The 14,999-nt window shown below is 35.1% G+C and overlaps 1 protein-coding gene across 2 annotated transcripts in view; it reads left to right on the top strand.

Moving 5' to 3' along the window:
• Positions 1–14,999, top strand: part of MSH4 (mutS homolog 4) — a 93,337-nt gene that overhangs the window by 13,837 nt on the left and 64,501 nt on the right. For both annotated transcript variants that reach the window (XM_082355072.1, XM_082355071.1), the window contains 3 exons: positions 786–959; positions 5,822–5,994; positions 12,908–12,975. In XM_082355072.1, the coding sequence (XP_082211198.1) occupies positions 786–959; positions 5,822–5,994; positions 12,908–12,975 (415 nt within the window). The remainder of the gene's footprint in view (positions 1–785; positions 960–5,821; positions 5,995–12,907; positions 12,976–14,999) is intronic.

Below are 14,999 nucleotides of genomic sequence, written 5' to 3'. Positions count from 1 at the left end.
GCCTGGCTTATAAAACACTCAGTAATTATGGAAATAGTAAAACAGTTAACTAAAATTTATATACAAGGCATATCTTGCTAACTAAACTTTATGGAATTTCTCCAAATTAGTCATAATCTACTGCCTTAATGGTTCCTGCTCACTTTACTTTGAATTGAAAAGCTCAAGTAGCTACAGCAAACTAGAAATGTGACGGTACAGAAGTGAAACACAGTTAAAGCTGCGTTCCTGTTACTTCATACCTTTACTCCTTCAGAATGAGATGGGGAATGATTTTTTTGGAATGGATATTTCTTATAACATGCTGAACAGATACTTACTTTGAGCCAGGTTGGACCACTTGTTCACTCAGTTAATCATGACGACTACTCTCACCGAGATCAAAACATGCTTTCCTATACATTGGGACCTCCAGACTGTACCTTTACAACTCTCAGACTTTTTCAACATTATTTGAATGTGTACTTAGAATGGTACATCAAAAATTGACACAAATTACCATTGAATGTTGACTTCTAACATGTGACCTATTGGGAGTCTAATATCCCTTAAGTCTCAGACTTTAGAAAATTGTCTCTTTTTATCAACTTTTATGTTTTAGAGGTAATTTAACTAGTTATCAAAAATCAGGAACACTTGGTGTGCTTTTTCCCTTTGATTTTAAACAATGCTATGCAAATATTTGTAATTTTGCTAATATTAAAGTGAAATAAATGTTTTCTTTTATAGCAATACTTTTTTTTATTCCAGAGATTTATAGTGATGTATCTTTGGTCACTTTACAGGTATTACTGCCTTGCAGCTGTTGCAGCTTTATTAAAATATGTTGAATTTATTCAAAATTCAGTTTATGCACCAAAATCACTGAAGATTTGTTTCCAGGGTAGTGAACAGACAGCTATGATAGATTCATCATCAACCCAAAACCTTGAATTACTAATTAATAATCAAGACTCTAGGTAAGATCATCCATTTTTTTCTTAGAAAATGAATCAGTATATTATGTCATATTTTTCTATGAATAGTTATTTTACATTTCTTTAAATTGTTCGATGGAGAAATACTGAATAAACATATTTTTAATCCTTATACCATTGTTGGTGAACTGCTCAGATGTTTCACCAAAATCAGGTTTTAAAAATATATTTGTACTAAACAAGAAAAAAAAAGTAACAACCCATTTCAAAACTAGGTAGAAGACTTGAACAGACATTTCTCCAAAGAAGATATACAGAGGTTCAATAAGCACTTAAGTTGCTCAACGTCACTAGTCATTAGGGAAATGCAAATCAAAACCAGAATTACCATTTCACACCCATTAGGATGGTTATTATTAAGTAAATGGAAAATAATTGTTGGTGAGGATATGGAGAAATTAGAATCCTAATCCATTTATGGTGGGAATGTACAATGGTGCAGTCACTTTGGAAAACCACATGGTGGTTCCTCAGAAAGTTAAACATAGCATTACCATATGATCCAGACATTCTACTTCTTGGTATATACCTAAAAGAATTGAGAATGGGGACTCAAACAGATACTTGCACACAAATATTCGTAGCAGCATTATTCACAGTAGCCAAAATGTGGAAACAAACCAGATGTCCATCAATGAGTGACTGATAAAATAAGATGTATACAGATAAGGTGTATACATACAATGGAATATCATTCGGCCTTAAAAAGGAATGAAATTCTGATACATGCCACGAGTTGTATGAACCTTGAAAACATTATGTTAAGTGAAATATGCCAGACACAAAAGGAGAATATTTTATGGTTACATTTATATGAAGTACCTAGAATAGGCAAATTTATAGAGACAGAAAGTAGACAGGTTACCAGGGGCTGGGGGAAGTGGGGAATGGTAGAGTTATTGTTTAACGGATTCAGAGTTTCTGTTTGGGATGATGAGAAATGAATGATGGTAAGTTGCACAATATTGCAAGTGTACCTAATGACATTGACTTGTGTGCTTAATATGGTTAAAATGCTAAAATTTGTGTTTTGTGTTTTACCATAATAAAAAAAGTTGTGTGCAGAATACTACAAAGTTAAAATAACAAGTTTTAAAAGCATTAAATACAGGAAATTCAAGGGGCTGCATAATCATTTGAGAAGGTGAAAATAGTTGAATCAACTTGGTCTTTGTGTATGACTAGATTGCTGGTTTTATTGGTTTATTGTTAGCTTTAGTTAGAGGAATATTGATGGTAAGCATGAATAAGAGCAAGAATGGGAGATTGCCCATGTGTGTGCACACACACACACAAACACACAGTGTTTATAAGATTTCATAGTGGTTGGGATACCTAAACTAGAATCAAAATGTTATTAGAAGATAATGTAATCAACCTGTGGTGGTGCTTATAGTAGGCATAAACCTATATAGTTTAATATAGGTTCAATTTGGTACAAAGAATTAGTGAGTAATGGTTTTTCTCCTTGAGGAATTACAGTCTAAAGGAGGAGATGCATAGTATCATAGTATCATTAACATGTACTAAGTACATCAGGCCCTCCGTAGCCGAGGGACCCACAGTTGGTTGAATCCACAGATATGGAACCTGTGGATATGGAGGGCCCACTGTAGTAGGCCACTTTATATAAGGGACTTAAGCATCCTCGGATTTTGGTATCCACTAGAGGTCTTAGAATCAATCCCCTACAGGTACTGAGGGACGACTGTATAGTGACATGAAAGTTTGCATGAAAAAATGATGGGATCATAGCAGAGAAAGAAAGTTAACTGGGCTTAGTTAAGGAGTAAAAGGGGAGTAATTAGAAAAGGCTTTCTAGAGAAGATAATACCTGACATGAGGGTTTTTTTTTTTTCCTGATATGAATTTTGAAGTATAAATAGAAATTATCCATGGGCTTCCCTGGTGGCGCAGTGGTTAAGAATCTGCCTGCCAATGCAGGGGACACAGATTTGAGCGCTGGCCCGGGAAGATCCCACGTGCCGCGGAGCAACTAAGCCCGTGCGCCACAACTACTGAGCCTGCGCTCTAGAGCCCATGAGCCACAACTACTGAAGCCCACGCTCCTAGAGCCCATGCTCCACAACAAGAGAAGCCACTGCAACGAGAAGCCCGTGCACCACAACGAAGAGTAGCCCCCGCTCGCCGCAACTAGAGAAAAGCCCACGCGCAGCAACGAAGACCCAATGCAGCCAAAAATAAATAAATAAATAAATAAATAATTTTTTAAAAAGAAGTTATCCAGATTAAGAAGTAGAAAAGGTAGTAAGACAGTGAATAACTAAGTCTTGAAAGCATGATTTTCAATATAGCAATATGGTATGTGCAAAGAAACCATAAGCTATTTACTTTGGTAAAGTACAAGTTGGGAGTAAGTAAGCTTGGAGTAAAATCTCAGCTTTCAGTACTTAAATGTAACTTCGGATATCAATGAAAGGGATAAACTTAAAATAATCATAAATTTTAGTATTAAGAGTACTGAATAGAATAAAGAGTACTTTATACAATTGAAACCTTAAGGTGCTCAGTGCCAATTTCAGAGCCATAGTGTTTAAGTATTTCTGTCACTTTGTGTGCTCTTATCTTGGCTTCACTTTTAATTATGTGAAATCTCCAGACATCATTTACAGTTACAAACTTAGAAACCTATAATATCTAATCTTGTTTATTATTTACTTTAATCATCAAGAACAGTTTAGATCTATCTAGGTACTGTTGGTTCTACTTTTAGTAAAGGTAAGAATAGTACTGTGTATACTATTTGTCATCGTCAGTGTCGTGACCTCAACACCTTTGTAGTTCCACTGAATAATGATGGTCTAAAATTATAACGTTTTAAAGGAGTTTATAATTAATTGTAATTATTCCTTTTCAGCTTAGTGAATAAATAATATTTTTTCTATTGCTAGGAAAAAAGGGATAAAATAATATCTGGATAAAGTACTCTGTCATTGACTTTCTAAATTAAAATGACATGGGGTAACATAGACAGTCAATAACCGAGGCTGGTAATTATTACAGAGGGTTTCGTACTCAGTTTTACTTTGTCACATTTCATAGTTAATCATTGTTTACCATTATCATTGTCAAACATTGCTTGAGTTCCTGCTATATATTAAATGATAGGATATTTGACCTCCAAGAGTTCATATTATAGTTGAAAGGAGAAATTGAGGTCTTTTCACAGACTTGAACCAAAGAATATTAGGTTAAAAGATGGGCATGCTATCTACTGAACTGTCTGAATAGCTCTAATGCTTCTATGGATTTGTTACTTGTTCAGCATACTGTTTCACCCATTGATTTCTATAGCAAATGGCAGATTTAGGTATGCTCCCCACTTCTTTGTTCCTGCAGAAGACAAATTCTCAGAATTGTGCCTGTGACTTACCTATGATGACCCCCACTCCCAGCCAGGACTTGATTTGAATAGTTCCCTAAAAATTTGTTTAAATTGATATACCAAAAATTTGGCAGTCTGATGACTTGAGTCATTTTTATTTCCTTTCCTCTCTTAACCCAGATTCAATATGTCAGTAAATCCTCCTGACTCAACCTTTAGAGTACATACATATTCTGGATCACTTCTTAGCATTTCCGGTGCTACAACCCTAACCCATACCTCCCTCATTTTAGCCTGGACTACTGTATAGTGTAATAGCCCCTAACTTGTCTTTCTGCTTTCTTCCCCTCCTACAATTAGTCTATTCTCAACCTAATGGCCAGAGTGTGATCCTTTTAAACCAGAAATTAGATCTTGGAACTTTCCTGCTTAAAATCTTCCAGAGCTCCTATTATATTTAGAATATAATTCAGACTCTTTACCGTGGCCTACAAGGACTTCTGTGTTCTGGTCTCTTTCAACTTCTTCATTCATCTCCCTCACTTGCAGTGGTCCACCAACTTTGGTCTTCTTTCTGGTTCTGGAGCCAGAAAGACTACCTTGGCTTAAATTGCTGTTCTGTTTTGCCCTTTTAAACGGTAACTCTTTTCTTGTTCACTTATTTGGAAACCTTGGGCAAGTTACTTAATTTCTTTGTGTTTCAGTTTCTTCCCTTATAAAATGTTAATAATAGCATCTATCTCATACCATGGTTGTTAGAATTAAATAAGTTAATATATGTAAAGTGCTTAGAATAAGGCCTGGCACATACTTTGTGTTCAGTATATGTTAGCTATACTCACCATCAATTGTCATCATTATTCCCATCTCATCATCATCTTGGCATGGATGCCTTCTTAACTCAACTGCCGAATATACATACAGGTCTTTCTCAACCAACCTAACTAAATCAACCCTCCTGGTCATTCTCTGTACAGTCCTGTTTGTTTGTTTGTTTGTTTTTAACAGTTTCTGTACCTGCTATTATTTTCTTTCTTTCTCTTTTACTTATAATTCTCTAACTTCTTAAGTTAGAACAGAGTGCTTATATTAAATACTCATTTTATCTGTGTAAAAGTTCTCTCTCCCCTTAAGGATGTGTTGTTGATATCTTGCTATTATTGATGGAATGCCATGGACTAGAATATTTTATATTAGTCTGAGTATTGTAACTGATCTATGAAAAAAGCCATTAACTAAATGCAAGAAGATTCTGTCGATCCTTGTTAATCAAAGTGTGCTTCACTGACTGACAGCATACCTGAGAGTATATTTGAAACGTAGATTCTCAAGCGTCATCCCAGACCTACTGAATCAGAATCCTCATGTGATTTGTATGCATATTAAAGTTTGAGAATCACTACCGTAGATTATAGGATTATTTTAAAAGTTAAATTATAGTTTTATTGGATTTTCCTTTGTATACTTGATGAAATTTTCCTAACTTGTGTTTTTAAAGGAACAATCACACACTCTTTGGTGTTCTAAATTACACTAAGACTCCTGGAGGAAGTAGAAGACTTCGTTCTAATATATTAGAACCTCTAATTGATGTTGAAACCATTAACATGAGGTTAGATTGTGTTCAAGAACTGCTTCAAGATGAGGAGCTCTTTTTTGGACTTCAGTCAGGTAAATGAATATCATCTACTTTTACAAATACAAATTTTTTAACAAAATACATTGTCTTCTTAAAAAAATACCAGTCCTGTTGGATTAAGGCTCATCCTAATGACCTTATCTTAACTTGATGACATCAGCAAAGATCCAATTTCCAAGTAATATCACATTCAGATACTGGGGTTTAGGATTTCAAGGTTTCTTTTTGGGGGATACAATCCAACTCATAACATGAGGTAAGAGAATTGCCCTTGGCATCTGTTCACTAGCATGGCAGTGCAATTTTCTTCTTAAATCTGTAGGTGGAGGGGCAGTTTATATGCACTGATCTGAGTCCAATTCCTGGTTTCTAGCAACTTGATCTGTCTTCCATAACCTCACTTCCCCAACCTCCCCTCCTGTTGCTCTGGAGGTCTAAACGGAAGTGGTACCTGAAAATCTAGAAGGCATTTACAGCCTTTAGGTTTTCCTAAGTCCAATTCTAAATACCTTTTAATTAGTATAATTTCTTCAAAATTCTGACATTATACTGACTGTGACTCTGCATTTCCAATGTTGTTTTGTATATTCATTTTTTTCTATATATTCCTGTGTATTTTGTGAGGCTTTGGGAAAGGTACAAAAAGGCCAGTTTTTAACTGGTCAGCCTTGTTCACAGCAACACCTTATCTCTCTTCTTCCATTAAACATCTTGTTGAAAAACAAATTTTCTGCCCACACTGTCTTCTCTTCATCACTACGTCTTAATCAGTCAGTCTTGTGTCTGTGCCCACTCCTGCACTGAGACTGCTCTTGTCAAGGTCACTATAGCAGATATTGTTGGTTCTCTGTGCAGATCTTCTTGGGTCTCTTTTACCTTTCTGTGTGCCCCTTTTCCCTGCTGTGTGTGCTTTTGCTTCTAATGGCCTGTACCTGGACTCTCTTTAGAGGCCTGCCCTCAGGCTATTAGAGGGCTTTGCTCTCAGGCACGGAGTGCCAAAACTGCCTTGCGGACCTTAAATGACTGAATGTTGTGGGAGTATCAAAGCCCAGCTGTCTCACACTGTTTTGGCAAAAACCATGAATGTAACTTAAAGTCCACAAGCCTTCTACAGGATTGGTTGAAGTTACCTTCCATAGGACTTTGCCTGAAATTATACTTTTGCTTGGCTTTTTTTCTCTTTCCTGTCCTTCTTGTCTTCTTTATTGGTTTCTCGTGGAACCAAATTCTTAATACATTACTTGCACATGAATCCTCATCTCAGCGTCTGCTTCTGGAGCACCCAGCCTAAAACATTCACCCATAGTCTCATTGTTTTTAAATTTAATGGACACATACTAGTTCTCCTATTTGAAATCCAACTTCTTTGGTGCTGCCAAAAATCTCTCCTTATTGAATTACTGCCTTTCTTTGCTTCTGTGATTGTACAGTTTCCTTGTTTTCTTCCTATTTCTTTGGAGTTTCCTGTTTTTTAAGCTCTGTCACTCATTTCTTTAACGAGTTTATGACTATCCAGTCAAAACCAATGTGGTATCTCCCTTGTACTGTTATCTTTACTATTTCCAAATAGACTACAGGACTGTATACTGTCTTGGAATGTCTTCAGAAAGCTCTGTCATTGATCAGGTAACAGAGTAAAAACCCCAGAGTCCTTTCTTTCAAATGGAAGTGAGAATGACTTCTGAGTCTTCTTTTTAGGCTTGTTTTCCTTTGCTCGTTCCCTAAATGCTATGGCTCTTCAAAGGTATGTCCTAGGTTGTCTTTTTACCCTGTATATTCTTATTATATGATTTACCCACCTTCTTGGTCTTATAATTATCATTCACGTATTCATAACTTCCAAATTTACATCTCATGCCCAGATATCTCTATAGACCTTCAGCCCCATATATCTTATTGCCTACTGAGCACTTATTAGATGTTCCTTAATCACCTCACATTTAATGTGTCCAAACTGTGCCATCTTCCCTTCTAAATCAATCCCTTCTGATTTCAGAGAATAGCTCTACATCCAAGCTGTTTACCAAACCAGATACCTGGAAGTCATTCTTGACACTTCCCTTCCTTGAAATTAATCATCAAATTCTGCAAAGTCTCTTTTCTGTGTATCTCTTGCATGTTTAGCTTCTATTCCCAGTGCTGCCGCTCCAGCCTGGGGTACCATTTATCTATAGTCTGATTTATTGCAGCAGCCTTCTGTTTGGCTTCCTCCTCCAGTCTTGTTCTTTACAGTCTCTTCTCTATATGAGAGCCAGAGAGATCTTCTGAAAATATAAATCTGAGCATATTACTCTTCATTAGTTTCTTGTTGTTGATGTAATAAAGTACCACAAATTTAGTGGCTTAAACCAACATGAATTTATTATCTTACAGTTCTGGAAGTCAGAAATCAGTTTTGCTGGGCTAAAATCAATGTGTTAGCAGGTCCACCGTTTCTTCTGGAGGCTCTAGGGGCAAAACTGTTTCCTTGCCCTTTCCAGTTTCTAGAGGCGATCTACATTCCTTGGCTCATGGCCCTTCCTCCATCTTCAAAGCCAGCAGAATAGTTTCTTCTCTACTTTCTGACCTCTGCTTTTGTCCTTATATCTTCTCTCTTTGACTGATCCTCCTACCTCCCTCTTTTTTTTTTTTTTTTTTCCTTTTTTGGCCACGTGGCTGTGGGATCTTAGTTCCCTGACCAGGGATAGAACCTGGGCCCCAGACTGTGAGAGCACAGAGCCCTAACCACTGGACCGCCAGGGAATTCCCCTGCCTCCCTCTTATAAGGACCCTTGTGATTACTTTGGGACTAACAAATAATCCAGAATAATCTCTCCATTTCAGGATGCTTAACTTAAACCCATCTTCAAAGTCCCATTTACCAGATAACATGTTCAAAGGTTCCAGGGATTAAGATGTGGACATCTCTGTGGGGCTACCACATATCCACTTGCATAAAATCCTTCATTCTCTTCTCATTACTTTTAGGATAAAATCCGAACTCTTCTGGATGGCTATTTCTTTATCAACTCCCACAGCATCTCTTGTTACTCGTCACTTTTCATTCTGCCTTCTAGTATAATTGAACTTCTTTTAGTTACTTGAACATATCCTGTCTCATGTTCTGGCTTTAAAATTTTTTTTAATTTAATTTATTTCCATTGGTGTATAGTTGATTTACAATATTAGTGTCAGTTGTACAACATAATGATTCAAAATTTGTATAGATTATACTCCATTTAAAGTTATTACAAAATAATGACTATATTCCTTATGCTGTATAATATATCCTTGTAGCTTACTTATTTTATACATAGTAATTTGTACCGCTTAATCCCCTACCCCTCTCTTGCCCCTCCTCCCTACCCTCTCCCCATTGTTAACCACTAGTTGGTTCTCTGTATCTGTGAGTCTGTTTCTGTTTTGCTATACTTTTGTTTGTTTTATTTTTTAGATTCCATGTATAAGTGTTTGTCTTTCTCTGCCTGACTTATTTCACTAAGCATAATACCCTCCAAGACCCGTCCATGTTTTTGCAAATGGCAAAATTTCATCCTTTTTTTATGGCTGAGTAGTATTCCATATATATGTACACACACATATACCATATCTTCTTTATTTACTCATCTGTTGATGGACACTTAAGTTGCTTCCATATCTTGGCAATTGTCAGTAATGCTGCTGTGAACATTGGGGTGCATGTATCTTTTCGAATTAGTGTTTTTGTTTTTTTCAGATATGTACCAAGGAGTAGAATTGCTGGGTCATATGGTAGTTCTATTTTTAGTTTTTTGAGAAACCTCCATATTGTTTTCCACAGTGACTGCACCAGTTTACATTCCCACCATCAGTGTATGAAGGTTCCCTCTTCTCGACAACCTTGTCAACATTTGTTATTTGTGGTCTTTTGGATGACAGCCATTCTGACAGGTGTCATGTGATATCTCATTATGGTTTTGATTTGCGTTTCTCTGATGATTAGCAGTGTTGAGCATCTTTTCGTGTGCCTGTTGGCCACCTGTATGTCTTCTTTGGAAAAATGTCTATTCAGGTCTTCTGCCTATTTTTTAATTGGATTATTTGTTTTTTTGATATTGAGTTATTTGAGCTGTTTATATATTTTGGATATTAACCCCTTATCGGGTATATCATTTGCAAATATTTTCTCCCATTCAGTAGACTGTCTTTTCATTTTGTCAGTGGTTTCCTTTGCTGTGCAAAAGCTTTTAAGTTTCATTAGGTCTTATTTGTTTATTTTTGTTTTTATTTCCTTTGCCTTAGGAAACAGATCCAAAAAAATATTGACCATTCATGTCAAAGAGTGTTCTGTCTGTGTTATATTCTAGGAGTTCTATGGTGTCAGGTCTTACATTTAGGTGTTTAATCTATTTTGCGTTTATTTTTGTATATGGTGTGAGAAAATATTCTAATTTCATTCTTTTGCATGTAGCTGTCCAGTTTTCCCAGCACCATTTATTGAAGAGACTGTCTTATCCCCATTGTGTGTTCTTGCCTCCTTTGTCATAGATTAATTGATCATATGTGCATGGGTTTATTTCTGTTCCATTGATCTGTGTGTCTTTTTTTGTGCATATCATGTTCTGGCTTTTGCACTCTGTAATATTTGTCTAGAATCTTTTCTCTTTCTTCTCTGCAACCTCTTCTCCCAAACTACTCTTTAGCCAACTTCAGTTCATAATTTACCATCCTAGTTTAGATGTCACTTCTTCTAGAAGCCTCTCTGACTCCCCAAGTCTATATTAGGTATCTTTTCTATATGTTGTCTATAGTATCTTGTTATGGCACTTATCTTACTGTATTGTAAGTGAATGTTTTGTTGGATGATTCCCATATGAGTCTAGGACATAATGGGTGTTCATATTTGTTAAGCTATTGATTTATTATTGAACATGTTGAAAATTGTATTCTGTTGTTCCAAAGATTATAATGTTCTATATGATGAGATTTTAATGAAAAACTTGGATTTTATTTGAAACTTTACAGAAAGTTTTAAATTGGCATCTACAAATGTTAAATATTTCTATGTTTTCTTTATCTTGACAGTTTATAATTTATCTTAACATGTAATAAAGTAGGGGAGCAGGAATACAGAACAAGGGTAATTTTTATAGTTTATTAAAATATGAGAATGTGAACCTCATAAAAAGTACAGTACGTACTTTCTTGTAGGCATTCTACAATAGGGATGAAAACATGAAGATTAAGTTATAAGATCCTCAGGGATCTTACATTCATGTTAGAGACACAGAACTCTAAATAAAAAAATATGATACAGTGTGAAAAACACAATAATAATTTAATATTTTGTGGAAACATAGAGGAAGGAGCTGGGATAAATATAGAATCCAGGATTCACAGAGATAATATTTTAGCTCTGTCTTAAGGGAATGAGTAGGATTTTGACAACAGGAGAATTCTAGAAATGATACTCAAGACAAAGGGAACATGCCTGGGCAAGGTATGTTGATGTGCATAGCGGTAAACAAAAATGTTTTTTGGATGCAGTGGCTGGGATAAAGATCTGGTATGGGTGCTGCTGACTGTGATCTTGAGCAGTCATTACTTTCTAGGGTACACTTGTTTTTCTGGGAAGTTGAGGAAGGTAGAGTTAACATAAGCTTCTGCAGTTATACTTACATTGTTATAAAAGAACTTGCTGTATTTAAGGCATGGCCAGTAGTTATTTATGACTTGAAGCCTTGGGGAATGGCAGGAAATGAGAATTGGGGCTGGTTTATGAAGAGCCTTTATATAATGCTAAGAAATTTGGATTTTATCCTGAAATCAATAGGGCGGTGATGATTCTAAACCAAGAGAGTAATATATATGGTCAAATCCTTATTTTAGAAACATTGTTTGTTTGTTACAGTAGATTTGGGGAGAGGAAGAAAGAAGAGACTGAAAAAGAGAAAGGCCCATCTATGTGAGGGCTTAAGAGAGTCTGACTAGTGGACTCACATGTAAAATGTCACGGTAGTATAATATAATAGTATAACAAGTATAATAGTATACTCAGCCTATTTACTCTAATTTTTTAACCACAGTTTTAACATAATTACCATAGAAGTGGTAATTTAGAAAGGAGCACAGCTCTAGAGGTAGGCAAACTGAAGAACATCAAAAGTTTGAACAAGAAAGAAGTGACATAAAATTTTTGTATTTAGTTCTTTTTTTTAAAGGATAACAGTTTGGGGCCACTTCATGAAAGTATCAATAAGTTTACACAAAAACTTTTGAGATCACACATAACAATGATGATAATAACCATGAGTCATTAAGAAATAGTTACAATAGTTTAAGGTAAAGAAAAAAACACCTGGGGACATTTAAAAGGGATAGATTCCAATTATCTATACATATACTTTTATAGTGTACTTGAAGCTGGAAAATGAGTTGAGAAGAATAAAATAACAGTTTTGAGCTCTGGTATGTGCAAGGTACTTTACACATATTATTGCACTTAATCCTCACTACAACCTTAGGAGGAAGATGTTATTATCCACATTTAAAATATGAGAACAACTAAAGTTCAGAGAAGTTATGTAACTTTTGAAAGGTTATATGGTTAGTGGTTGAACTATGCTTTCAAACTAATCTTCTCTGATCTTTTAAGTATCATGTAGAAAATTTAGAAGTCAAAAAGGTTGGAAGAAAATTATGATAAGCAACATATAAAAGTCAGAGAAGTAGAGTTTCAAGAAGGAAGGGGTGATCAACAATGGCAAAATTTGAAGACAAGTTCTGAGTAATCAAAATTAGGAAAAGACCACTAGAATTTATTATTTTACTCCTGGTAAATGTAAGATAGATGAAGATAATTCAAACAAGTAATATTTGCAGGTAAAACTTCTGTTTTATTACTTGAGGATAATATTTTACATAGTGTCTATTTTAAAACTGTAACATAAAGTTTAACTGCTCATAGTTTCTGTTTGTTTGTTTCAGTTATAGCAAGATTTCTTGATACAGAGCAGCTTCTTTCTGTTTTAGTCCAAATTCCAAAGCAAGACACGGTATGTTTATGTATAAATTATGTTATATTGTTATACCTTATGTAATATAACTTGTCTTAATATGATGTAACAATTGGAAAATATGAAAATCTTTTGGAAAAGTACTTCATTATTAATATCTGGAGTATTATGCCTTTTTAAAGGAAACTTTTTTCCTCAATGTATTATCATATATGATATACTAAAAATTAAAAGTTTCTTAGGTGAGGAATTGGTGTATTTTCATTAATCAAATATTTACTTAAAGAATTTGGATATAGTTTTCAAAAACCTTAGATTATAATAATTTGCTTAATAAACTAGAGAAAAATTGTTTTAGTTCCAAAGGTCCTTTAAAAGGTGATCATTATGTGAAGTTTGATTAGTTTTCAAATATGCTTAACTTTTAAGAATGAAACAAAGTCTTTGGATATTTTACAAATTTAAATACTTAATGCCATATATACAATGGAATATTAGTCAGCCATAAAAAGAAACAAAATTGAGTTATTTGTAGTGAGGTGGATGGACCTGGAGTCTGTCATACAGAGTGAAGTAAGTCAGAAAGAGAGAAACAAATACTGTATGCTAACACATATATGTGGAATCTAAAAAAAAAAAGTGGTACTGATGAACCTAGTGGCAGGGTAGGAATTAAGATGTAGACATAGAGAATGGACTTGAGAACATGGTGGGCAAGGGTAAGCTGGGACAAAGTGAGAGAAGCATCGACATATATACACTACCAAATGTAAAATAGTTAGCTAGTGGGAAGCAGCAGCATAGCACAGGGAGATCAGCTTGGTGCTTTGCCATGACTTAGAGAGGTGGGATAGGGAGGGTGGGAGGGAGGCTCAAGAGGGAGGGGATATGGGGATATATGTATGTATATGGCTGATTCACGTTATTGTACAACAGAAACTAATAGTATTGTGAAGCAATTATATTCCAATAAAGATCTATTAAAAAAATAATTAATAAGTAAATACTTAGTGCCTATAGGCACATTCTATAAAGAAAGTAATAGATGGTTTTCATTCTTCCATTTAAGGTGAATTGAAAAATATTTACTTTAATGAAATACATGTACAGTTGACTGTTGAACAATGCAGGGGTTGAAGTGCCCCCTCCCCGCCCCCCATACAGTTGAAAACCCACGCAGGTGTGTAACTTTACAGTCAGCCCTCTGCATACAAGGGTTCTGTGACTGGATTGTGTCATACTGTATTTTTTGAATAAAATCCACCTATGAGTGGACCTGCACCGTTCAAACCCATGTTGTTCAGGGGTCACCTGTATATTTTTGCTCGTGTGCTTAAAAAGGAAAGACGTCTTGTACATCAGTAAAATTTGATTTAAAATTTGATTACTTTGCAAATCCATTGAAGTCTTATCTATGTTTAAGAAGCCTTTCCATATTGTAGAGATAATACTCTTAAGGTTCATTTACAATAAAAACATTATATGGAAAAGTTTTGGATGTTGGGCAGGCAGATAATTGGAAGTTTCCTTAAATAATTGAAACACCTTAAAATTCAATATATGCAAATGAGAGGTAACCTAGACCAACTGATGTCTGGAACAAAGTTAGTTGGTTTCATACAATGAGGTTAGAAGCATTCCTTCCTCTTCAGTTTTCTCATAGTGTTTGTGTAGAACTGGTACTATTTCTTCCTTAAATGTTTGGTAGAATTCACAAATGAAGCCATTAAAACTTGGAATTTTCTTTGTAGGAATGTTTTTGACTCTAAATTCAACGTCTTAAATATTTAATAGATATGATGCTATTCAGGTTACCTGTTTCTTCTTCTTCTTTTTTTTTTTTTTTTTGACCACGCAGCTTGTGGGATCTTAGTTCCCTGACCAGGGATTTGAACCTACACCCTCAGCAGTGAAAGTGCAGAGGCCTAACCACTGAACCACCAGGGAATTCCCAGAATACCTTACTTTTAATTAGGGTGTTTATTTCATTTGTACTTAATGAGATTATTGATATGTTTTGATTTAAATCTGCCATCATGGTACCTTTTTTCTATTTGCTTTCT

This window comes from Balaenoptera borealis, assembly GCF_965194805.1.
Source record: "Balaenoptera borealis genome assembly, chromosome: 1".
NCBI classification, from domain to species: domain Eukaryota; kingdom Metazoa; phylum Chordata; class Mammalia; order Artiodactyla; family Balaenopteridae; genus Balaenoptera; species Balaenoptera borealis.
The sequence above is the reverse complement of the archived record's forward strand: the minus strand, read 5'-3'. Positions and strand labels throughout refer to the sequence as shown.